Source organism: Salvelinus fontinalis, chromosome 33 (assembly GCF_029448725.1).
Source record: "Salvelinus fontinalis isolate EN_2023a chromosome 33, ASM2944872v1, whole genome shotgun sequence".
Classification (NCBI taxonomy): domain Eukaryota; kingdom Metazoa; phylum Chordata; class Actinopteri; order Salmoniformes; family Salmonidae; genus Salvelinus; species Salvelinus fontinalis.
The window spans coordinates 45,082,064-45,106,708 of NC_074697.1; the positions used below are offsets into that span (position 1 = coordinate 45,082,064).

Below are 24,645 nucleotides of genomic sequence, written 5' to 3' on the forward strand. Positions count from 1 at the left end.
AGTAAGAATCCCCTCTCTCTTTCCACTACCTCCCTCCCCTCCCTTTCTCTAGTCTAATTCTATCCATTGGTTTTCCGGTCTGTTCTAATTCCCCCTGCCTGCCTCTCACTTTCTCTCAAGCTCACCTTACCTGACTTTCAAAGATTGACCATGAAAACACACTTCAAAGAGAAAGGCCTATGTGAGACTGGACAATCTTAATTCAAATACTTCAGGAATAGTGATGCATTTTGGTTCAGGAACTAGAATAGTACTGTCACCGATATGCAATTTAGAGCTTTTAAAAGTGAGACATTGTTATGAGGAACAACAAATACCTGGAAGCAAAGGGGATGCTGTGTCCGTGAGTCTGTTCTGAGTGCTTTCTCTGTTTACACCAAACAGTATAAGAGGGAAATCATGGTCCAACAATTACAGAGATGAAGGGGCAGAGTCTGGAAAAAAAGAATGGCAAAATGCATTTAATGACGGACATAGTGCATGGTGCTCCATCGTAAGCAATAGCGTTTCATGTTTTCCCCTCGCTTTGATAACACTTTGTCAATAAGAGGTACCAGTGAAAATCCTCTTTAACAAATCTTGTTCATACTTTGACTAGTGTATCATGTATAAATGTTGCCTTCTGTGTAGTATGTAAATATGTAAATATGCATGTTGTATGCTCAACACAATGGAAGTGAGAAGAGAATGAAACCATCAACAAACGTTTAGTGCTTGTCAGGATTAGTCCTCCAGGCCCCGCCCCTTTGCAATGACACAAGTCTTCAGCTAAATAAACCTGCAACTATAACTGTGGCCCTTGTCTCAGTGTCCTCGCTCTGTCACTATTTCTCTACCTCTAGCTCCCAAACCAGAATACTAGAATACTACTACTGCCTTGACAACTATATTTCTCATTTCATCTCCTTTCTTCCTGGATATGGATCTAAAGGATTTTTGCCTGAGTGAAAATGTCCACTTCCTCAGCCAGCACAACCAGTAAGAATTATTGAGATTTATGTTTTTTTTACAATCATATTTGGTATGAAAGTAATGAACAATTTAATGTGATCACAGATACATTTTATTGGTCGTTAATCTGATTGCCACCAATGATGTGCTATTGATGTGTGTTTATTTTAATTTAAGCATGAGATAAGGCTTAAGTTAGTTGAAAAAAATAGTTATTATTAATTGTCTGCAGAATAAATGCAAAAGTTGGTTTCCTCCATAGGGAACATGAATAGAGTTGTTGGTCCTTGAGGTGGTCCACCCAATAGGCAGACTATATTGTGGTCAGCATGCCACACTGTTATCGTAGCGGTTCTATAAATAATAGGGTATTATTTCAGTGGGACTATACTGTTGGCATGATCATTTAAATTGTGCCATCAGCCTGTTGGACTCCTCAAACACCGACGACGCTCCTTCACTAAATGATACATGTATCAAGACGGATCCCTCCAGCCCTACCTTCGCCCTGGACAGAACCACAGCATTCAGTCCCAGCTCGGACAGCAGTGGATATAGTTTATTCTCACCGGGTCACTCGCTGGACCCGGAATCCCCGAGTTCGAGCAGCAGCGGCAGCGGTGTCAGCGCAGCACCGGACTCTAGCAGCGCATCTCAGTTTTGCTCCGACCGCAGTTTGGCGCTCTCTGCGCACGTTGATTCTATCCTCAAATGTGACTACTTATCGTCGCTGGGCTCTGGACCTAAAAGGCTGTGTCTAGTTTGTGGCGACTTTGCATCGGGATATCACTACGGAGTAGCGTCGTGTGAGGCATGCAAGGCTTTCTTCAAGAGGACAATTCAAGGTAAACAAAAGTGTATATGTTTTTTGCACTAACCTGATAGAACATCAAATCAAGCAGTCTGTGATGGTGTGTGTTGCGTGCACTGTGTGCGAGCGTGCACGTGTGATACATTTAGGACAAGGCAAAGTTCTGGGCTAGATCTTAATTAAGAATATAATCAATAATCTATTAGAGGGGGAAGCGCAATTGCGGCTGATTGCAGCATACACAGATTTCCAATAGTTCTGTCAGCCGCAGACTCAGCTATGGGATTGATTTTCGTGTGAAGACTCAATGTGCTTCATATTGGTTGATGGCCCCAGAAATGCTTTATTGTCCCCCATGGTGAAATCGGGGAGGGGACTGTGGATCTATCTCGGTCCGTTCTTACGTTCGTTACACGCGATGGGCCAATCTTCTATCTCAGACAGCACTGGGCCGATTTTGATGCGTCTTGCCTTAGAGATCCGGCATTTACAATGTTACACTGATTGGCTTGAGAGCTATAGCCTAAAAATTGCTTCTGTATATTCTTTGTTTTTGATTTCTTAATATAATCCTGAATATTGGATTTTTGCAGTCTGAAACTAGAGATTATTCTCTGCTACAAATGTTCCAAAAGAACTGACGCATGATATTGTTAACGACTGATTTTCAACATTATTTGACTAATGCGCCTAATTTCAAGTATGCTTGAAGTTGAATGAAAATACTTATTTTATTCTCATTTATCAAAAGTGGATTTTCATCATTCTTTTAGCAACAGTGCCCATCTCAAAGTATGAAACTGCAGCTTAAAAAGGTGTTATTGTACCTATAACACCACAAAACACATTTTAGTTTCTTGTGAATGGCACTCTGAAGAGGTGCCAATCTCCTGTTAAAAGCTTGGAGCTGTAACTTGGATGCCCTAATCTCAGAGCCTCTTGTCCAGGGAACGGGGGTTTAGGGGTGAGCTCATTGATCGAGGGCCCTTGGCCCCTAGATCACCCCCAGATCCAGACCCGCTTGTCTGGGTATAGATGGGTGGGAGAAATTAATCAATACTCTATTAAATCCCCTTTTTGTCTTGTGTGAGCCCAAACGTTGTAACACTTGTTGTGGTCGTTAGGCTCGGTGTGAAAAAGCCAATCAATATCTGTATTTTGTCTGGGCTTCTATTGATTGCTGTGTGAAAGCTCAGGGTGCCAGTGAACACAGAGGCAAATGACTTCTGTCATAGTGCCACAGAGAGTGAAACTCAGTAAACCACCAGATGGCAAGGGTTAGCCATGGTGGCACACCTCCTAAAAACACACTTTGTTTTACAGCATGGCAATTTGACCTTTAGGCTTTCTGAAAAGTTAAGCATCAAGAATGCACTGTGAGAAAGATACTGTAAAATACAGCGTCACCATTTGGATTGCATTTTTGCGACATTGGCTTTTCTGACTGGTAACCTCAAGTATAGAGGGCGGGGTGTAAACAGAGCTGCACTTTCTGTGTTTCCAGGTAACATTGAGTACAGCTGCCCTGTGGTAAATGATTGTGAGATCACCAAGCGTCGTAGGAAGTCGTGCCAAGCGTGCCGCTTCCGGAAGTGCCTGCATGCCGGCATGATGAAGGAAGGTGAGACTTGATGACCAACTCAACAACTCATCTCAGTGCAGTGGGCTCAATAAACAGACATGTTTATGTGTACAGGCCTGTAGAACACATACAGCCTGACTTAAGAGTTTTTAATTACTCAACCTCTATTTTCAATTCCCATTAGCTGTTGCCAAGGCAGCTGCTACTCTTCCTAGGGTCCTGCAACATTAAAGCAGTTTAAATGTTACACAACATTACATTTCATAACACTTTTCACAACACATTAAGTGTGTTCCCTTAGGTCACTACTCTTCTACCACATACACTACCGTTCAGAAGTTTGGGGTCACTTAGAAATGTATTTTCATCTCTTTTAAAAAATGGATTCTACTGCTCGCATCAGTTACATGGTGTGGAATAGAGTTCAATGGCGCCACGACTCTATGTAGTACTGTGCACCTCCCATAGTCTGTTCTTGACTTGGGGATCAATCAATGAGCAAAGATGATGATCACTGATCATCATGTTTGTGTCACCACAGGTGTTCGCATGGACCGAGTAAGAGGAGGACGTCAGAAGTACAAGAGAAGGGGGGACTCTGGCCTCTCTCTTTATATGAAGGCCCCAGACACACACCCCGTCAAGGCCAACGGTGAGTACCCTCTGTCAGGTAGCACTTACACACTCCAATAAGAGCCTTGTCAGTCACAAACGGAGAGTACACTAGAGTACATTACTAATATATCTGTTTGACCTCTTTCAGGAAACAAAGTGATCTCCCAGCTCCTCTTGACAGAGTCAGCCCCCCTGTGTGCCACGCCGGACAACTCAACCAATGATGACAACCTTAAAGCCCTGCTGACGCTTTGTGACCTCCTAAACAGGGAACTCCTGGTCATGATTGGATGGGCAAAGCATATCCCAGGTACCCACTCCCATTGTTCTTGTAGGTCATGTTAAATAAGCGTGACTCCCTGCTTAAAAATTCTAAATACTATGCCATTTTACACTGGTACAAAGGGACAAAGTTGACTTTTTATACTGTAAGAACTTATGGACTATTACATTTCCATATTTGCCCTTCCAGGCTTCTCTGCCCTTTCATTGGTGGACCAGATGGCCCTGCTGCAGAGTGGGTGGATGGAGACGCTGGTCCTGTCAGTGGTGTCTCAGTCTCTGGGCTATGGGGAGGAGCTGGTGTTTGCTGGGAACCTGCATCTGGACCAGGCCCAGTGCAGAGCGGCCGGACTCTCTGACCTCTACACTGCCCTGAGACAGCTGACCACCAAGTACAGGCAGATGAACCTGAGCCGAGAGGAAGTGGTCACTCTCAAGGCTATGGCCCTCGCCAACTCAGGTACTAACTACATGGCCGCCACTGGGTATCTGTTATCAGTAGTTCAGCTGTTTATTTATTGTTTTATTTAACCTTTATTTAACTAGGCAAGTCAGTTAATAACAAATTCTTATTTACAATGACGGCCAACCACGGCCAAAACCTCCCCTAACCCATACGACTGGGCCAATTGTGCGCAGCCCTATGGGACTCCTGATCACGGCCGGTCTGTAGTGACGCCTCTAGCACTGCAGTGTCTTAGACCGCTGCGCTACTCAGGATCCTGTAACTGTGACAGAGCAAACTCAAGAGACCTAGCTGTACCCTTGTACAATCCCTCTTAGAAAGCATTATAAGAATGACAGAACTACCAAAAAGATATACTACCATCTAATCTGCCTGGCTACTGCTTACAATAAATAATTGTGTTAAATTCAGCTTTACAATACGCTGGCTTGATACAAAATCGACTGCACCATCTTCAGGCAGCCCTACATACAGCCACTCCTTCAGGACTGTGGAGAGAGTCAGGGCTCTATTCAATCCGTATCGTGGAAGTTCAGCGTTGCAGCGTGATTGAAATGTAAAGGCAATGTTACCGCGTTAGCGGAGACTGTAGTTACGTAAACGCTGCAGATGTCGGCTCGATCGGAAATGACCTTTACATGTCTAGCTTGCATTCTGTAACGCTTTAGCAATACAGATTGATTCAAGCCCCTAAGTGTGATCCACAGTGCCGTTCCCTCAGGGTGTGTCTTTGAATACACTTTTGCTCCAGGGTCAGGTTCCCTAGCAGGGCAAGGCTGTTAAATGATGGTCAATATCTTATAAAGCTACTAGCTGTCAGGGAAGGAATGAGTGGCTAGACCCCTCATATTGGCAAACGTCCCTCACAGGTCTCGTATTTTAGTAATGGGATTCTCTCAGCATTACCCCTGTTACTATCAGCCCTCCACTTAGTTTTTGCCTACCATTAATAATTTGATATAATGACTAACATGTTGTATTTAGTTGATTGGATTCATAAATCAAGGGGTAATTATGTGAACGGTATTACCGATGCTATACTACATACTTGTGTGCTCCCAAAAATGTGTTGATGAATCATTTTTCAATCACCGCTGTACAAACTGCCAGTCTTCAGACCACCATGACAGAGAGTGGGGAGGTCTAGACATCTGCCAAATCTGTTCTCCAACACCCACTTCTCTCACCCTTCCCTCCCCTCCCTTCCAGCTCCCGCTGTTATTCCCCAGGCCACAGCAAGTGGAAACTGATCAATATCCTAGCAGTGAGAAGGCTGCTTCTGCCCTAGCCCTGATCAATAAATCCATCTGCCTCCCAGCGCCCTGCAAATTATCACAGGAATTCAGAAATCCATTAGGTGAGTCTGGCTGCGTTAGCCTGACACTCCGGGGCAGTCACACCGCCTGAGGTGGCTAGAAGGATCAGAGGAGGGAGCCTTTGTTTTTACAGTTACAGTCCTTTCAGGAAAAATGAGGGTCGGCTGCATGCAACTTAACCTTGGCCCGTCCATTAGCCCTCAATGGCGAAACAAATGAGGTGGACAATGGGATCTGACACGCTGTCGTGTTGAAACAAGGGGAGGTTTATCACACAATTCCACCCACACCCAAACACCCACAGGCTTCCCTTGACCTTGTCTCTACCCACTCAGACGCAGAGAACCTGGAGAGTGTGGAGGCAGTGCAGCGGTTCCAGGACGGACTCCATGAAGCCCTGCAGGAGTACGAGAGCGCCCAGAATCCAGCAGAGCTCCACCGGGCAGGCAAGCTTCTCATGACCCTGCCCCTGCTCCGGCAGTCTGCCAACCGTGCCGTGGACACCTTCTGCCGGCTCCACCTGGAGGGCCACGTGCCCATGCACAAACTCTTCCTGGAGATGCTGGACGCCAAAATATGACTGTTCTACACCTAACCTCCCATTGGCCCCTCACAAACCGTAACCAGGTGCCCCATTGTTGTGGGTTCAGAAGTTCAGGGTTTGGTGGGTTACAGTTTTATGACAAGTCATGGTGTCATGAAACGAGCCTGATAACTGCGTACTGTAGAACAACATATACAAGTGATAGATCTGGTTTCTCATTAGGGTAAAAGCCAAGGGCTCTATTCAATCCGTATCGCGGAAGTTCAGCGTTACAGTGTCATTGAAATTCAAAGGCAATGTTCTTGCGTTAGCGGAGACTGCATTCACGGTAAACACTAGCTTATGTCGGCTCAATCAGAAATGACCTTTACATTGCTATCGCGCAATCTGGAACGCTTCAGCGATACAGTTTGAATGGAGTTCCAAGTCTAGTAGATTCATATATTTTGGTACTTTTTCCAGAGGAGAGGATGTACAGTACATTATTTTGTTTTTTTATATAGTGGGGATTTTCCAGCCATTATATTCAGTCAATATGAAAGGATGTCACTCATGATGAAAACATAATAGCACTTATTGACGATGCATTCTGTTAGCTAGATATCACATAGCCAAAGGCCTCTGCAAGCTGTTAGCCAGGCTGAACCAAACTATTAGCACTGCTCTCATTACAAACAGAACATTCTTTTGGACTTACCTGCCTTATAATGTACTAAGAAGGTGCGTTGCCATGACATTTGTATTTGATTTATTTATTACATGATCGCTGTACAAAGACATGAACTGCTTTCCTACTAGTTTGTATGCGTTTGAATAAAATGCTTTTGGAATTAAATGCGTTTCGAGTGTGACAGACATTGGAGCGTGAACATTGTGTTTCATGTTGAACCACAAAGTAGGCTCACTGTAATTAGTTAATAGTTGTATTCGATTTATGAAGATCAGATTAGAAAAGTACAGTCATAAAAGCGAGAAACTCGAGGGTACTGTATATGAAATGCACTCACAGCATCCTCGGCTAACATTCTGTTACTGACTAAGCAATCCCACTGTTGCCAAAATAATAATTATTAGTTCATGGACAGACAGATGTACTTTGTACAGACAAACACAGAACATTCAAAGTTACATTTCCACTTAAGATATTTGTTACATAGACATAAATGAATTACTTAAAAATCATACAATGTGATTTTCTGGATTTTTGTTTTAGATTCCGTCTCTCACAGTTGAAGTGTACCTATGATAAAAATTACAGACCTCTACATGCTTTGTAAGTAGGAAAACCTGCAAAATCATCAGTGTTTCAAATACTTCAAAATCTCCCCACTGTATATACAGTTGAAGTCAGAAGTTTACATACACCTTAGCCAAATACATTTAAACTCAGTTTTTCACAATTCCTGACATTTAATCCTAGTAAAAATCCCGTCTTAGGTCAGTTAGGATCACCACTTTATTTTAAGAATGTGAAATGTCAGAATAATAGTAAAGAATGATTTATTTCAGCTTTTATTAATTTCATCACATTCCCAGTGGGTCAGAAGTTTACATACACTCAATTAGTATTTTGTAGCATTGCCTTTAAATTGTTTAACTTACGTCATACGTTTCGGGTAGCCTTCCACAATCTTTCCAGAATAAGTTGGGTAAATTTTGGCCCATTCCCCTGACAGAGCTGGTGTAACCGAGTCAGGTTTGTAGGCCTCCTTGTTCGCACACGCTTTTTCAGTTCTGCCCACAAATTTTCTATGGAATTGAGGTCAGGGCTTTGTGATGGCCACTCCAATACCTTGACTTTGTTGTCCTTAGGCCATTTTGCCACAACTTTGGAAGTATCCTTGGGGTCATTGTCCATTTGGAAGACGCATTTGCGACCAAGCTTTAACTTCCTGACTGATGTCTTGAGATGTTGCTTCAATATATCCACATCATTTTCCTCCTCATGATGCCATCTATTTTGTGAAGTGCACCAGTCCCTCCTCCAGAAAAGCACCTCCACAACATGATGCTGCCATCCCCGTGCTTCACGGTTGGGATGGTGTTCTTCGGCTTGCAAGCCTCCCCCTTTTTCCTCCAAACATATCGATGGTCATTATAGCCAAACAGTTCTATTTTTGTTTCATCAGACCAGAGGACATTTCTCCAAAAAATCCAATCTTTGTCCCCATGTGCAGTTGCAAACCGTAGTCTGGCTTTTTTATGGCGCTTTTGGAGCAGTGGTTTCTTCCTTGCTGAGCGGCCTTTCAGGTTATGTCTATATAGGACTCGCTTTACTGTGGATATAGATACTTTTGTACCTGTTTCCTCCAGCATCTTCACAAGGTCCTTTGTTTTTGTTCTGGGAATGATTTGCACTTTTTGCACCAAAGTACATTCATCTCTAAGAGACAGAACGTGTCTCCTTCCTGAGTGGTATGATGGCTGCGTGGTCCCATGGTGTTTATACTTGCGTACTATTGTTTGTACAGATGAACTTGGTACCTTCAGGCATTTGGAAATTGCTCCCAAGGAAGAACCCGACTTGTGGAGGTCTACAATTTATTTTCTGACGTCTTGGCTGATTTCTTTTTATTTTCCCATGATGTCAAGCAAAGAGGCACTGAGTTTGAAGGTAGGCCTTGAAATGCATCCACAGGTACACCTTCAATTGACTCAAATTATGTCAATTAGCCTATCAGAATCTTCTAAAGCCATGACATAATTTTCTGGAATTTTCCAAGCTGTTTAAAGGCACAGTCAACTTAGTCTATGTAAACTTCTGACCCACTGGAATTGTGATACAGTGAATTATAAGTGAAATAATCTGTAAACAATTGTTGGAAAAATTGCTTGTGTCATGCACAAAGTAGATGCAAAGTTTTAATGACTCCAACCTAAGTGTATGTAAACTTCCGACTTCAACTGTATGTATATATACACACACACACACACACACACACACACACACACAGTACCAGTCAAAAGTTGACACACCTACACCTTCCAGGGTTTTTCTTTATTTTTACTATTTTGTACATTGTTGAATAATAGTGAAGACATCAAAACTATGAAATAACACATATGGAATCACGTAGAGTAACCAAAAAAAGTGTTAATCAAATCAAAATATATTTTATATTCTTCAAAGTAGCCACCATTTGTCTTGATGACAGCTTTGATCCCGCTTGGCATTTTCTCAACCAGCTTCATAAGGTTCTCACGTGGAATGCATTTCAATTAACAGGTATGCCTTGTTAAAAGTTCTTTGTGGAACTTCTTTCCTTCTTAAAGCGTGTGTTGGGTAATTGTCCTGTTGAAAAACAAATGATAGTGGGACCAACCAGATGGGATGGCGTCTCACTGTAGAATGCTGTACTAGCCATGCCAGTTAAGTGTGCCTTGAATTCTATATAAATCACAGACAGCGTCACCAGCAATGTTCTTGAAATTTTCCGTATTGACTGAACTTCATGTCAAAGTAATGATGGACTGTCATTTTCTCTTTGCTTATTTGAGCTGTTCTTCACATAATATGGACTTGGTCTTTAACCAAATAGGGCTATCGTCTGTATACCACCCATACCTTTTCACAACACATTAAGGAAAGAAATTCATCAAATTAACAAGGCACACCTGTTAATTGAAACGCATTCCAGGTGAATACCTCATGAAGCTGGTTGAGAAAATGCCAAGCGTGATCAAAGCTGTCAAGGCAAAGAAAGGGTGGCTACTTTGAAGAATCTCACATATAAAAAAATACATCTTACTTTTTTGGTTACAACGTGATTCCAGGTGTTATTTCATAGTTTTAATGTCTTCACTATTATTCTACAAATGTAGAAAATAGTAAAAATAAAGAAAAACCCTTGAATGAGTTGGTGTGTCCAAACTTGACTGTTACTGTATATATAGTCAGTCAGAAAATGGCATTTAAAAACATAAGATAATGGGTTAAAAGCCTACCTTTGAGTTTCTTACAATTCCACAAAACATTCAAGGTGCTGCCAGTTTAACCAATGACACGAACATACACATAAATGGAAGAGTTTGATTAATAGTATGACTTTCTGCTTCATTTATGTGACACAACATAGAATTGCAGAGGAAAAACAAACGCTACCAGAGTGAAAGACAAAAAAAAAAAAAGTGACAAGTATTAGACAAGACAGTAAACAGAGACAAATTTGAACACGCCTCTTCATCTGAGCTATTGGTGCAACAGAAAATACTGCTGAACTACATTGTTGTCAGTGACATAGCAATTAACCCAGTTAACATTACGACAGAAACCACTAAATACAAACATGTGAAAACAGGTTTATATTTTGTAAATATAGTAATCAAATGGTTCAGAAAAAGCACAGAGATAGACCTCTACCTACGTTTGGTAGAATCACTCCACAATCAAGTTGCTTGTCCTTGCAACAAAGTTTGGGTAAAATGGTAATAACCCATTAAAAAAAAGATAACACAGGTACGTGAGGCACTGGGTTGTGATCTGGAGGAAGACTTGAAAAATAATTATCCAAAATGGCAGTAAGTTAGTCAGACGTAACTAAACATATGAATGATAAAAAGTCTATCATTCATCTATAGATTCGACATCGGTTTCTTCTTCAACAATCATCACTACTGCGTGTGCAGTAGGCTTGTTGATTCATTTAAGGTACAGAAAGCCAACCGTAGTGCAAAGCAGGAAGACTGAAAGAGAAATCTGTAGAGGGTATCAGAAACATTTAGAGGTGTAGGCCTATACATCACTTCAGCCCCTCAAGCCCATGATGGTGGATCCCAGTGCGGAGTAAAGACTATTACATGTATTTACAGTTCTCTTAAAAGAGCAACTTCACCACGTCTCAAAATTATTTTCATTATCTCCAGCACAAATCCAGGTTCAGCATATGAAAACTACACATTTCTTAGTTTAGAAAAAAAAAAAAAAAAAAAAAATTCAAATTGCATTTATTTAACCCTTATTTTACTAGGTAAGTTGGCTGATGATTCTCATTTACAGCACCGACCTGGGGAATATTTACAGGGGGAGGAATGAGCCAATTGGAAGCTGGGGATGATTAGGTGGCCATGATGGTTTTATTGATTTATTTAACTAGGCAAGCCAGTTAAAAACAAATTCTTATTTACAATTACGGCCTATCGTGGAACAGTGGGTTAACTGCCTTGTTCAGGGGCAGAATAACAGATTTTTACCTTGTCAGCTCTGGGATTCGATCCAGCAACCTGGTACGAGGACCAGATTGGGAATTTAGCCAGGACACCGGTATTAAAATGCCCCTATTCTTACGAGAAGTTCCATGGGATCTTTAGTGACCACAGAGAATCAGGCCACCCGTTTAACGTCCCATCTGAAAGTTCTACCCGATGGCATCATCAGAACAGTGATTTTCAGACACTATGAGATTCCAGGTGACCTGGGGAGCAAGAACATACCCTCCTTTGGGCTAAAAACTTATTGCAGGTTTGGAAAGTCACTATTCTTTTCTTTAATCATAAACTTGACGTCACAGAAGCATTTTTTAGGAGCTTTCTTATCTTTTTAACTACATAATAATAGAGAACGCGCAGTTTTCACATATGTAGACACTGGTTTGGTGCTGAAGATGATGAAAATTGCCCTTTAAATTCAAATAACCATGATAAATATGTAATTTTTTGTAAAGCTGAACGTTATTGGCATGCTGACAGCAGGACTGTCCACCAGAATTGTTGCCAGATCATTGAATGCTCATTTATCAACTATAAGCCACGTCCAACGTCATTTTAGAGATTTTGGCAGTACGACGTGTAACCACGCCAGCCCAGGTCCTCCACATCTAGCTTCTTCATCTGCGGGATCGTCTGAGACCAGCCACCTGGACAGCTGACGAAACTGTGGTTTTGCACAACCAAATAATAGTTTCTGCAGAAATTGTATCGGAAACTGTCTCAGGGAAGCTCATCTGCGTGCTCATCCTAACCAGGGTGAAAACGACTTCAGTGGGCAAATGCTCACTTTTGATGGCCACACTGGAGAAGTGTGCTCTTAACGGATGAATCCTGGTTTCAACTGCACCGGGCAGATAGACGGCAGACAGGGTGTAGGGCGTTGTGTAGGCGAGAGGCTTGCTAATGTCAACGTTGTGAACAGAGTGCCCCATGGTGGCGGTGGGGTTACGGTATGGGCAGGTATAAGCTACGGACAACAAACAAAATAGCATTTTATCAATGCCAATTGCACGGCAATGGAGGCTGGTGGGAGTACCTATAGGAGGACGGACGCATTGTAATGGCTAGAATGGAAGAAATGGAACGGAGTCAAACATGTGGTTTCCATATATACACAGTTCCATTTATTCCATTCCAGCCATTACAATGAGCCCACCAGCCTCCACGGATGCACAGGGATACCGTGACGAGATCCTGAGGCCCATTGTCGTGCCATTCATCTGCCGCCATCACCTCATGTTTCAGCATGATAATACACTGACCCATGTGGCGAGGAGCTGTACACAAAATGTCCCAGTTCTTCCATGGCTTGCATTCTCAGACATGTCACTCATTGAGCATGTTTGGGATGCTCTGGATCGATTTTGTACAACAGCGTGTTCCAGTTCCTGCCAATAGCCAGCGACTTCGCACAGCCATTGAAGCGGAGTGGGACAGCATTCCACAATCAACAGCCTGATCAACTCTATGCGAAGGAGATGTGTCGTGCTGCATAAGGCAAATGGTGGTCACACCATATACTCCCATGTTTTCTGACCGCACTATAAAAATGTTTAAGGTATCTGTGACAAACAGATGCATATCTGTATTCCCAGCTATGTGAAATACATAGGCCCTAATCTAATGATTTTATTTCAATTGACTGATTTCCTTATATGAACTGTAACGCAGTAAAATCTTTGAAATTGTTGCATTTAGATTTTTGTTCAGTGTAATTTAATGAAATGGACTGCTCTACCAAACGCAACCGAACAACTGTATACATGGCTAGATCTGCAACGTGTATCATCAACACATTGACAGTTTGGATATGTTGTATAAGAATCTTGCCTACATCACAGCTGGCCCTTTTGAAAACAGACGAATGACATTTGATATGTGTCCCTGATGCTAAACAAGGAAATGTCCATAAATGTGACAATAGGTGCCGTCACTAAACCACACATGCTCAGAAACGCCAAAAGTGTCCATTGTTAGTCCACTCACTCATACATCACCGAGCCAGTCAGAAGCTGGTCTCATTCATAGGGGGTTTAGGACTGGTGGGGGGAACAGGGGAGGAGCTCTCTGGAGTGGCTGCTGCAGCCTCAGGGGGCGGGACTTCTGTAGTAGGGGAGGTGTCTGGTCGACGAGGCGACAAGGGGGTCTGGGAGCGGGTTGGACTGACGATTGTAGCAGGGGCAGGGCTGGGTGAGGTGGGCTGTGGCCGGCGCGGCGATGAAGATGGGGAGGCTGCAGGGGGGCTGGAGAAAGAAGCGGGGGTTCGTTGGCCCAGTCTACCCTCCAACTCCGAGCATACAGCCAGGCTGCGCCGCGTGCCCCCCTCCGCCCCTCCTGCAGAGTCCGAGACCTTGGCAAGCTCCTGACAACGCTCAACAAAACTACCCCTGCGCAGAGACCCCGTGCCACCGTCCCGGTCTCTGTCCTGGGGGACGGTGCGGCTGGGCCGGGGGCTGCCACTGCTGCTGAGGGAGGCCTGGCTCAGACCCAGGTGGTGGGGCTGGATGCCCAACCCCGCCATGGAGAGAGCCATGTCCCGGGGCTTGGTGAGGGGTACCGGAGGGGCCTGGCGGGGCAGGCTACCAGAGAAGGGACCCGAGCTGCTCACACCTCTGGTCCCACGCTCTCTGGAGCTCTCACTCATCTGGGACTGCAAACTGCAGAGACAAGAAACAGAGAGAATATGATCATGGCCTAAAATGTACTTTTTGTTCCACCAGCCACTGTGGCAGGAAGATTTTTTTTTAAATTACCACTCAGATTTTTTTTACCAGTCCAAAAACATTTGCCATAATTACATGCTCTGGAATTCTTCTAAAACAAAAAAATTTATTACTAAGAAGTAATGTGGTATATTGCTTAATTTCATTTTTTCTTATAACCAAAATATCAGATGAGACAATGTTCAGCTGCCCCTTTAAGGGCGGAAGGTTACCGTGGTAACGAGGCTACTTGAGTTATGTCATGTGTCTGTAAGATTTGGGATGTGACTAGTAGTAGACATCGTTGAAACATTGAAAAACAACCGCGCTTGCGAACCGAACAATGTAAATAGCCAAGAAACACGAGGACAAAGTCTCACTTTTCTGACTTGAGTAAATTAGACCAACTTTTATGCCTGTGCCAGCGCCTCCAAAAAATGAATCAGGGGTTCACTTACATTGCACAAAGCTGTTGCTGCGTGAGGTGGGATTTGTATTCCTTTGTGCAATTAGAAACACTATACTTTGAAGGCACCTACTTCAGCATTTTTCACACATATTCTCATACTTTACTTTTGATTCTATTTTTATTCACAAATGCGAATGCTCACACTATAGAGCCCTGCAAATTGACCGCCCCCCAAACTAAAGCTACCCGCATTCGGTGGGTGAAAATTTTATGCCCTGAATATGTACACTTGCAAAAAGGATAGCATCAGTGGGTTAATATACGCAGCTGTATGGGTCATGTAGCAGGTGCGTGATTACGTGGGCAGTCGGCAATGGTGGCTGGTGTACCTGGAGGTTGAGGCTCGGGGGGTGGAGGAGTGGGTGAAGGAGGCAGCGGGACTCATGTCAGGTGTACGGGTCAGAGCCAGGTCACACTGGTCTAACAGCTCCAGGAGCTCCTCTTCCGTAGGGCCGCCCAGCGCTGAGGGACAACCAGACAGAGACGGTCAGAGACCCAACTCAATGTCTAGAACACATCACTTAAGAAAACCAGTCGACACAAAAAGCCACGTGTGCAGAGCGGAGGTTGTCTTACCCCTGATGTCCACTTTCCCTGCGATCTCCATGGCGGTGGTCAGGTCCCACATCTGGATGCTACCGTTGGCGTGGCCACTGAAGAGGTAGCGGCGGGGACGTGAGCCGATGCGGCTGGACCCCTCGCACTCGTGCACCATGAAGGAGGTGATGGAGGTGCCGTCCACAGAGCGCACCTCACACACCCTCTTCCCGTTGGACGAGAGACGCACGTAGAGTTTGTCTGTGTCAGGAACGACCCTCTGGATAAATACCTGCTGGTCGTCTCGCTCGCCATAGGGACCTGTTAGAGAGGAACCCTTACAATCCCTTCCCATTGCATCTCTAAAATGTTAACAAACCAGTGTCCACTTTCGACCCCTGACCTCTGTCTGCTTACCTATCTCAGTGCCGGCAGCACAGCCCCCGTGGCCGTCGATGTCCTCCAGAGAGAGGATCTTGAAGGAGGTGAGGGGGGTGGAGCCTGGCTGGGTGGAGATCATGCCCCTGAAGCGAGTCACCGTCCAGGTCCGCACATGGTTGTTGTCTGCACACACTGACAGCACAACAGGGTTAGCCCAAAGACATCTGCATGATGGGGCCCATCTTCTGCACTAAACTTGGTGGACCAACGTTTCTCTGTCAGCAACATCAATGTTTAACGTATCGCCATGTCAGCTGACATCCGAAAAGTCAAAAATCAAATCAACCCCAATGAGAAATGTAGCTAAATTAATTCATTAGCATAACATCCAACAGCTTACAAGCAGAGACGGTAGAATAAACAGCAAAGTAACGATCATCCCTAAAACGCAGAGGCTCCTGGCCAACCATTCTCACCTGATATGAGGTGCTTCTCAGAGAGCATGATCTTGGTGACGGGGCTGCGGTGGACTGAGAAGGTCTGGAAGAGCTGGGGCCCAGAGCCCACGGTCTCCGGGTGCTGCACTATGACCCGCACCGTGCCCGAGCTGGTCCCGTAGGCGATCTCGATCCAGTTGCCACTGTCGCCTGATGACACATTGGGGACTTTTATCCCATACACTATTTTAGCCACAACGCATGCTGTGTTATGTACCATGCATATCAAGAAATGGAAGTGGATAGTCAGCCGGTAGAAAAGGTTATGGTTGAGGTATTAGGATCGAAATTGGTTCAAGTTTGTATTCATGTTAGGGACGTGAGGTTAGGGTAAAGGTCAAGATTAGTTTAAAGGTTAAATTTAGGTAAAGAGTTAGCGAAACGCCACCGGGAACCATTCAAAATCTGCCAGCTGCCTATAAAATGACCATCGCTGACCATAAATGAAGTAACATGGCAAACAAGTTTTTCAGAAAATGATTGTTTTGCACCATGTATCTATTAAGTTTGTATTTCCAATAACCACGATTGACCAATTGATACTTGCTAATCCTTAAAAACATGCAGAAAAAAGCTATTTCAGTGAAGGTAAAAATCGAAACGGGCAGACATACTTGTTTTGGGCGTGAGGTAGACACTGAGAGCCGTGACGGCGTCCTCCGTGGGGTCGCGGTACAACTCTGTCACTAGGAGGTCATTGTCCTTCATCCTCAATGGAAACTTCTGAACATCTGTTGACAAGAACACATCCATGAGAGGTCTATATTTTGCTACTGTATTCATACACTGAATGATGTACTACAAAAACACCTTGTGACTGCATTCTTCGACACAGAAAAAACGTTTCAATAGTTTTCCATTATTGCGTCATAGGTAGAAAAGATGACTTCCCTTACCTATATAATATATGGACCCATTGTTACAGCCTAGAATGAGGAAGGAACCGGCAGTATCATAGCTATTAATGGGAGCCACGTCTTGATTCTGAGAAGGGAAAGACAAAAAGGAAAACATAAAATGGTGTACAACACATATAATATATGCCATTTAGCCAACACAACTTACAGTCCTGTGTGCATACATTTTACACATGAGTGGCCCCGGGAATCGAACACACAATCCTGGCGTTGCAGCTGAGCCACACAGGACCACATATATTATTAATACACATAATATGCTCTTTTGACGTGACATTCTTACAGAACGTACGGACACAACTTTACCTGCCAATGTTTGGTCACTGCATTCCATACTCCCACTTTCCCTGTGTGGCTGGTGGCAATCAGCTGGTTCCCCACAAAGAAGAGAGCCTCCACGGGGACATTCAGACTGAACACACCTGGAGGGAAGCAGGTACAATGGAGACCTATTAGCACGGCCCTTACAATAAGCACCCACAACTACCCATGAAGTGGTCTCTTAAAATACTAAACGACAAGTCAACAAATAAACATTTTGAGCGATTAAAGACTATATCGCAGCTGTAATATTTGTTTTAACACTGTGCGTTCATTCGTTTGCAGACTGACCTATCTCGTTGCCGTTGCCATCGGGACAGATAGTCCAGAGGATGATCTCTGTGCCCGAGGCCACGGCCACCATCTTGTCGTTGTCTCCCAGGGAGCCGCCCATCACCTTGGCGTTGAGCGCCACCCTGTCAATCACCCAGTCCAGACGGGGACTGGTGAACACCTGCTGCCAGCCCGTAGACTCCTTCACTCTGATGGAAGAGGACAGCACAGTTTAACACCCTCTACGGTCCTTACCAAAAAGACTGCTTCATATGACGCTGTGATATCGTACATGGAAGTCCTGTGTTCTTACCTGTAGCAAACAACAAACTGGGCATAAGCCACAGCGATCCAGTTGTGGTGGCCACAGATGATGCGGACCATGCCTGGGTCTGCAAGCTGAGCTGTGTAGGAAGGGAAAGATGAACAGATGTGGGTGAAGGTGAACCCTACGGTTGATAATATTCCCTTAACAAATAAATGGCTCCAGGTTAGAGCTTTTACTTTCAATCCATTGCAACCAGACAAAACATATTGATTGAAGCTAAATATAATAAATATATATATATTGAAGCTAAATATAATGTAAAAATACTGGCCCGAAAGATCGTCAAGGTCTCGAGTCACGGACGGTTCACTCTAACCCTAGCGGACTCCTTACACAGACCTGCACCTTGAGAATAAGTGCACCTAAGAGACTGTTTGCACTGACTCCCCACACATCCAACCCCTTATACATAAACACAGTCCCGCACGGGTCAGTTTTTTGGAGCCACACTCACCCCGCGCCAGCCATATCAATTCCGAGCACCACCCAATAACAGAACAGATTTCTCTGCAACCCCACCCACATATAATTATTAAGAGGGCTGATCCGTGACCCGCCAAATAACAATTTATTTAATTGTTTTTATGACTCCAGAGGCTACTAGGCCACTCCCCTTCCCTGCATGAATTAATTTGTCTGTGTCTCTATTCAACGTTAGGATAAAAGGAAACCATGCCATGAATTAAGAACGATAGGCCTATCTTCTTAGTTACACAATGCAACACATTGACAACCCAAATTGCTTTGAAAAAGAGCCTTCTAATTACCCAATGAAAGCCTATAACAAAATGCAATTATATAAAATATTGTTTACATAATCAAATAGTTTAATTGAAACTTAGATAAACAATTCCCAAAATCAAAATCGGCTATAGGCTGCAAAAATAGCCTGTATTCATTTAGTAGGCTATTGGCTACTCAAACCTTTACCAGACGCAGGTGTTTAAACTTTATATAGCCTGCATACGGTCTAAATGAACGAAAGCCTGAATTAATTTAGCCTAATACTGAATGTTAGGAGTAGATTCCTAGAGGAAGAAGTATTTTCTATCTACTAAACGTCTTGGTAAGTCACGGTATTTAAAAAAAACTTTAAAGTACTTTAGGAGAGTGGTCTGCTCGATTATTTGATTGACAGTTCTGGTCGCCTAGCGATGGACGCTAGTCCCGCTTCAAAAAAAAAAAAAAAAAAAAAAAAAAAAAAAAAAAAAAAAAAAAATCGGCATTCCTTTACAGACCAGTAAAATGCCCATTCAGTGGCTCTTCGAAACTATCTCCAGAGAAGGTTGTGTCGGCAAAGCCGTAGTGTACCCAGACATACAAACATGCCGTAGCCAAGGCGCTTTCAAGGGTACAGTGGCAAGAAAAAGTATGTGAACCCATTGGAAATACCTGGATTTCTGCATAAATTGGTCATAAAATTTGATCTGATCTTCATCTAGGTCACAACAATAGACAAACAGTCTGCTTAAACTAATAACACACAAACAATTATACGTTTTCATGTCTTTATTGAACACCTCATGTAAACATTCACAGTGCAGGGTGGAAAAATGTATGTGAACCCTTGGATTCAATAACTGGTTAACCCTCCTTTGGCAGCAATAACCTCAACCAAACGTATTTTTGTAGATGTGGATCAGACCTGCACAACTGTCAGGAGGAATTTTGGACCATTCCTCTTACAAAACTGTTTCAGCTCAGCAATACTCTTGGGATGTCTGGTGTGAACCGCTCTCGAGGTCATGCCACAGCATCTCAAATCGGGTTTAGGTCAGGACTCTGACTGGGCCACTCCAGAAGGCGTATTTTCTTCTGTTGAAGCCATTCTGTTGATTTACTTCTCTGTTTTGGGTCGTTGTCCTGTTGTATCACCCAACTTCTGTTGAGCTTCAATTGGTGGACAGATAGCCTACATTCTCCTGCAAAATGTCTTGATAAACTTTGAAATTCATTTTTCTGTCGATGATAGCAAGCTGTCCAGGCTCTGAGGCAGCTCCAAACCATGATGCTCCCTCCACCATACTTTACAGTTGGGTTGAGGGTTTTGATGTTGGCCGTGCCTTTTTTTCTCCACACAGTGTTGTGTGTTCCTTCCAAACAACTCAACTGTAGTTTCATCTATCCACAGAATATTTAGCCAGTAGCGCTGTGGAACATCCAGGTATACTTCTGCAAACTTCAGACTTGTAGCAATGGTTTTTTTTGGGCATCAGTGGCTTCTTGTTCAGTGTTTTACGTATCGTAGACTTGTCAACAGAGATGTTAGCGTGTTCCAGAGATTTCTGTAAGTCTTTAACTGACACTCTAGGATTCTTCTTAAACATCATTGAGCATTCTGTGCCTAGCTCTTGCAGTCATCTTTGCAGGATGACAACTCCGAGGGAAAGTAGCAACAGTGCTGAACTTTCTCAATTTATAGACATTTTGACTTACTGTGGACTGATGAACATCAAGGCTTTTAGAGATACTTTTGTAACCCTTTCCAACTTTGTGCAAGTCAGCAATTCTTAGGTCTTCTGAGATCTCTTTTGTTCGAGGCATGGCTCACATCAGGCAAAGCTTCTTGTGAACAGCAAACTCTAATTTTGTGAGTGTTTTTTATAGGGCAAGGCAGCTCTAACCAACATCTCCAATCTCGTCTCAATGGTTGTACTCCGGGTTAGCTGACTCCTAACTCCAATTAGCTTCTGGAGAAGTCATTAGCCTAGGGGTTCACATACTTTTTCCAACCTACACTGTGAGTGTTTAAATGATGTATTCAATATAGACAAGAAAAATACAATCATTTCTGTGTTATTAGTTTAAGCACAGTATGTTTGTCTATTGTTGTGACTTAGCTTAAGATCAGATCAAATTTGATGACCAATTTATGCAGAAATCCAGGTAATTCCAAAGGGTTCACATACTTTTTCTTGCCACTGTATATGACTGCGGGAGATGAAACTTCATTGACCAGCCCTAGTTGTCATGCAGAATAATGTTCCTATTACATATGCATTGTAAATTGACGTGGATTTTTTAAAGATTTTTTTTATCAACAGTAACCCCCCCCCCCAAAAGGTTGAAACATTTGTCACATCCCTAATGCATACTACCTCTTCTATTAGTTATTTTTTACTTGACTCTTTCATTGTTATTACTGATGTTGATTGTACTGCACTATTGAGGAAACTACCACATAAGCATTTTGCTGCACCTTTTCAAATGACATTTTATTGGTCACATACACATATTTAGCAGATATTGCAGGTGTAGAGAAATGCTTGTAAAATGTGTATGCGTATGTTAAATGTGTATGTGATTCTGAGGCCTTACCACCACTTATCCTCTCCTCAATCATTGCTTTACCCAGTATGCCCGCGTTGCCCAGGTTGGGTGGCATGGTGTTGCTGCGTCTCACTGGAGCCCTCTCCATGGGCAAGGCACAGCCAGCCATATACTGAGGCCCCGCCACACTGTGGCGATTTCTCCGCTTCGCCGGGTACACTGGTAAACAAGAGGAGACGATCAGGAAATCAAACTTAACACACTTTGCCTGTCCTTGAAGTGAAGTCAAATCTACCTGGAGGTGGCAGATAGCCATTGAAGAGCACGTTTCCACAGGAGGATCGGTCCAGTTCGTCACAAAGCTGCAGCTTACGCACTGAGGAAGAGAAAAAAGTAACCAAGGTACAGACACTAATACATACAAATAAAGACAGCCTCTCATTCACAGCTGTATTTGACTAGCTACTGGACACTTTCTTACCCAACGGAGTGATTCCATAGAACTCCGCTTCATGCATGAGCAGGTGCACATTTATAGACCTAAAAAGAAAGATTAAGAAATCTAATTTGGAAAACAACTTGCCATCAAGGCTGAATAGATTCTTTTTTTTTTTACTCTTTAATTGTAAACAAATGTAAACAAAGGAATCAGCACCTGGGAAACAACTCTTTGGTACGCAGGAAGTTCAGTATGGGAGTAAAGAGAGATGGGTCTCGATCTATGAAGATCTGTAGGAGATAAAGGTCAGCAGCACATTACAAATATGTTATAAGTAGGCCTATGTGGTTGCCAATATCAAATAGGTTTATATACACATAGCCTAGGTTTTTCCATCGATTTCAGACAACTTACCGCTCCAGTTTCATCCTTCAAAGTTGAGATCCTCCCACTTAGAAGACTGGCAGAGACAACACATCTCACTAGTTAGACCGTACTGAGCTACAGCAAATGACCACATGCCATCACTATGGTCGCTAATTAATGAGTTGGAATGAGTCATTATGAAGACACTTGTGAATTTAATAAAGGCATTGGTCTACAAAATAAAGAGTTACCTACCTTGAGAAAAAGGAGTCTGGGACCCATGTCAATGTCTGTCTGGAGGTGCTGAACCTGAAACAACATGATCACTGAAATGAGCATACACCAACTCAAGTTTGATCAAGTTCAAAACCATTGAAAAGCTAGCAAGCTAACATCACCTAGTTAGCTAGCTTTGCACCTTCCGGATGCACTGTGAAGTCAGTAGTTGCTAACGTTACTGTCAGAGACATAAGGTTTAGCTGGAAAAATATCTAACTAACAGTAGTTAGTTTGCTAACTTAAGACAATGTTACTAACGTTATTTGATTACTAAAAATAGCTTGTATCTAGTTAGCTAGCCAGCCAGCAACTTTTACATAGCTAGGTAGCATCCACCCAACAATAGCTAGCAGGCGGTAGCTAACTATTCAAAGTAATGCCAGTCCTCACCTTTTTCCTCCAACGTTTAAATGGATAATGTCTCCGGTCCTTGCTATATTAGCCATATTGTAAGCGGTGTGGATGTTCATGCATTTCCCACAAAGTAAACGTCTGAATTAATCATCACAAAAAGTATTTAGCCAACGACAACGTTAGCCACATAATTATTCCTGCTACAACTTCCTGAAACAGAACATTCTTCTTCTGTGGTGTCTGACAGTCAACAACAACCAAATGTTCATCGTTGCCGCGCCACAAGGTGTTTTGGAGTGCTGTTGGCTACAAGTTTTTAACGTAGGCTACAAGCAACGTCTGACATAATACATGTGATCTGGTCAGTAAACACACTAAATGACCAAAGGTATGTGGACACCTGCTCGTCGAACATCCCATTCCAAAAGTATGGATTAATATGGAGTTGCTATAACAGCCTCCACTCTCTGGGAAGGCTTTCCACTAGATGTTGGAACATTGCTGCAGGGACTTACTTCCATTCAGCCACAAGGCACTGATGTTGGGCGATTAGGCCTGGCTCGCAGTCGGCGTTCCAATTCATCCCAAAGGAGTTCAATGGGTTTGAGGTCAGGGCTCTGTGCAGGCCAGTCAAGTTCTTCCACACCAATCTCGACAAACCATTTCTGTATGGACCTTGCTTTAGAATCATCTAGAAGGTCATTGTATGCTGTAGCGTTAACATTTCCCTTCACTGGAACTAAGGGGCCTTGCCAGAACCATGAAAAACAGCCCCGGACCATTATTCCTCCTCCAGCAGCAAACTTTACAGTCGGCACTATGCATTGGGGCAGGTAGCGTTCTCCTGGCATCCACCAAATCTCGATTTGTCCGTCGGACTGCCAGATGGTGGCGCGTAAAGCATCACTCCAGAGAACGCCTTTCCACTGCTCCAGAGTCCAATTGCGGAGAGCTTTACATCACTCCAGCTGACGCTTGGCATTGCGCATAGTGATCTTAGGCTTGTGTGCAACTGTACAGCCATAGAAACTTGTTTCCTGAAGCTCCCGACGAACAGTTCTTGTGCTGACGTTGCTTCCAGAGGCAGTTTGGAACTTGGTCGTGAGTGTTGCAACCGAGGACAGACGATTTTTACACGCTACACACTTCAGCATGCGGCGGTCCCGTTCTGTGAGCTCGTGTGGCCTACCACTTTGCGGCTAAGTCATTGTTGTTCCTAGATGTTTGCACTTCAAAAATAACAGCACTTACAGTTGGCAGGGGCAGCTCTAGCAGGGCAGCAATTTGACAACCTGCCTTGTTGGAAAGGTGGTATCCTATGACGGTGCAACGTTGAAAGTCACTGAGCTCTTAAGTAAGGCCATTCTACTGCCAATGTTTGTCTATGGAGATTGCATGGCAGTGTGCTCATTTTATACACCTGTCAGCAACGGGTGTGGCTGAAATTGCCGAATCCACTAATTTGAAGGGGTGTCTACATATTTTTGTACATATAGTGTATCTACTCAGGGTGTAGGTGACAGTGACATAACAGACAGAAAGTAGAAACAGAAAGTTTGGGCTCCAAGTTGCTAGGTACATTGTTCAGCATGTCTGTAAACCATTATCACAATGAATCAAAGCATTATTCATTCAATACATGTACAACTGTGTGAACAGATAAGATGTTTGAAGGTCTGTAGTTGTTAGCTTCAATAATGCTATGAGAACTCGCTATTTTGTCCCTAACTGTAGTAGCAG

General features: G+C 43.4%; 2 protein-coding genes across 3 annotated transcripts; one reads left to right on the plus strand and one right to left on the minus strand.

The window, feature by feature from the left end:
• The first annotated feature begins 870 nt into the window (after positions 1–870).
• On the plus strand, positions 871–7,220 carry LOC129832362 (estrogen-related receptor gamma-like). Its single transcript, XM_055896374.1, has 7 exons — positions 871–978; positions 1,375–1,796; positions 3,267–3,383; positions 3,886–3,996; positions 4,108–4,269; positions 4,432–4,701; positions 6,359–7,220. Exons 1-7 carry the CDS (start codon positions 920–922, stop codon positions 6,601–6,603), a joined length of 1,386 nt encoding a protein of 461 aa, XP_055752349.1. The 5' UTR covers positions 871–919; the 3' UTR covers positions 6,604–7,220.
• Positions 7,221–7,298: 78 nt separating this feature from the next.
• LOC129832361 (SH3KBP1-binding protein 1-like) lies at positions 7,299–23,121 on the minus strand. Of its 2 annotated transcripts, none has more exons than XM_055896373.1 (17): positions 22,942–23,121; positions 22,528–22,581; positions 22,321–22,366; positions 22,123–22,196; positions 21,949–22,007; positions 21,763–21,843; positions 21,516–21,686; positions 18,183–18,273; positions 17,888–18,078; positions 17,582–17,697; positions 17,255–17,342; positions 16,973–17,089; positions 16,338–16,508; positions 15,898–16,053; positions 15,520–15,801; positions 15,273–15,405; positions 7,299–14,429 (listed from the first exon to the last, which is right to left on the minus strand). In XM_055896373.1, exons 1-17 carry the CDS (start codon positions 23,019–23,021, stop codon positions 13,778–13,780), a joined length of 2,562 nt encoding a protein of 853 aa, XP_055752348.1. In that variant the 5' UTR covers positions 23,022–23,121; the 3' UTR covers positions 7,299–13,777. The 2 variants fall into 2 exon arrangements, with proteins under 2 accessions (XP_055752348.1, XP_055752347.1); XM_055896372.1 differs by having other exon boundaries at positions 16,338–16,526.
• Positions 23,122–24,645: the final 1,524 nt, after the last annotated feature.

What these genes read in the sequence shown, in the direction of transcription:
- LOC129832362 (XM_055896374.1), top strand. Translation starts at nt 920, where the DNA reads ATGGATCTAAAGGATTTTTGCCTGAGTGAAAATGTCCACTTCCTCAGC. An exon ending in TTCCTCAGCCAGCACAACCA is followed by an intron (nt 979 to 1,374) that starts GTAAGAATTATT and finishes TTGTGCCATCAG; the next exon opens with CCTGTTGGACTCCTCAAACA. An exon ending in TGCCGGCATGATGAAGGAAG is followed by an intron (nt 3,384 to 3,885) that starts GTGAGACTTGAT and finishes GTGTCACCACAG; the next exon opens with GTGTTCGCATGGACCGAGTA.
- LOC129832361 (XM_055896372.1), bottom strand. Translation starts at nt 23,021, where the DNA reads ATGAACATCCACACCGCTTACAATATGGCTAATATAGCAAGGACCGGA. An exon ending in TTAAACGTTGGAGGAAAAAG is followed by an intron (nt 22,582 to 22,941) that starts GTGAGGACTGGC and finishes ATGTTGTTTCAG; the next exon opens with GTTCAGCACCTCCAGACAGA. An exon ending in CAGTGACCAAACATTGGCAG is followed by an intron (nt 17,343 to 17,581) that starts GTAAAGTTGTGT and finishes TTCCCTTCTCAG; the next exon opens with AATCAAGACGTGGCTCCCAT.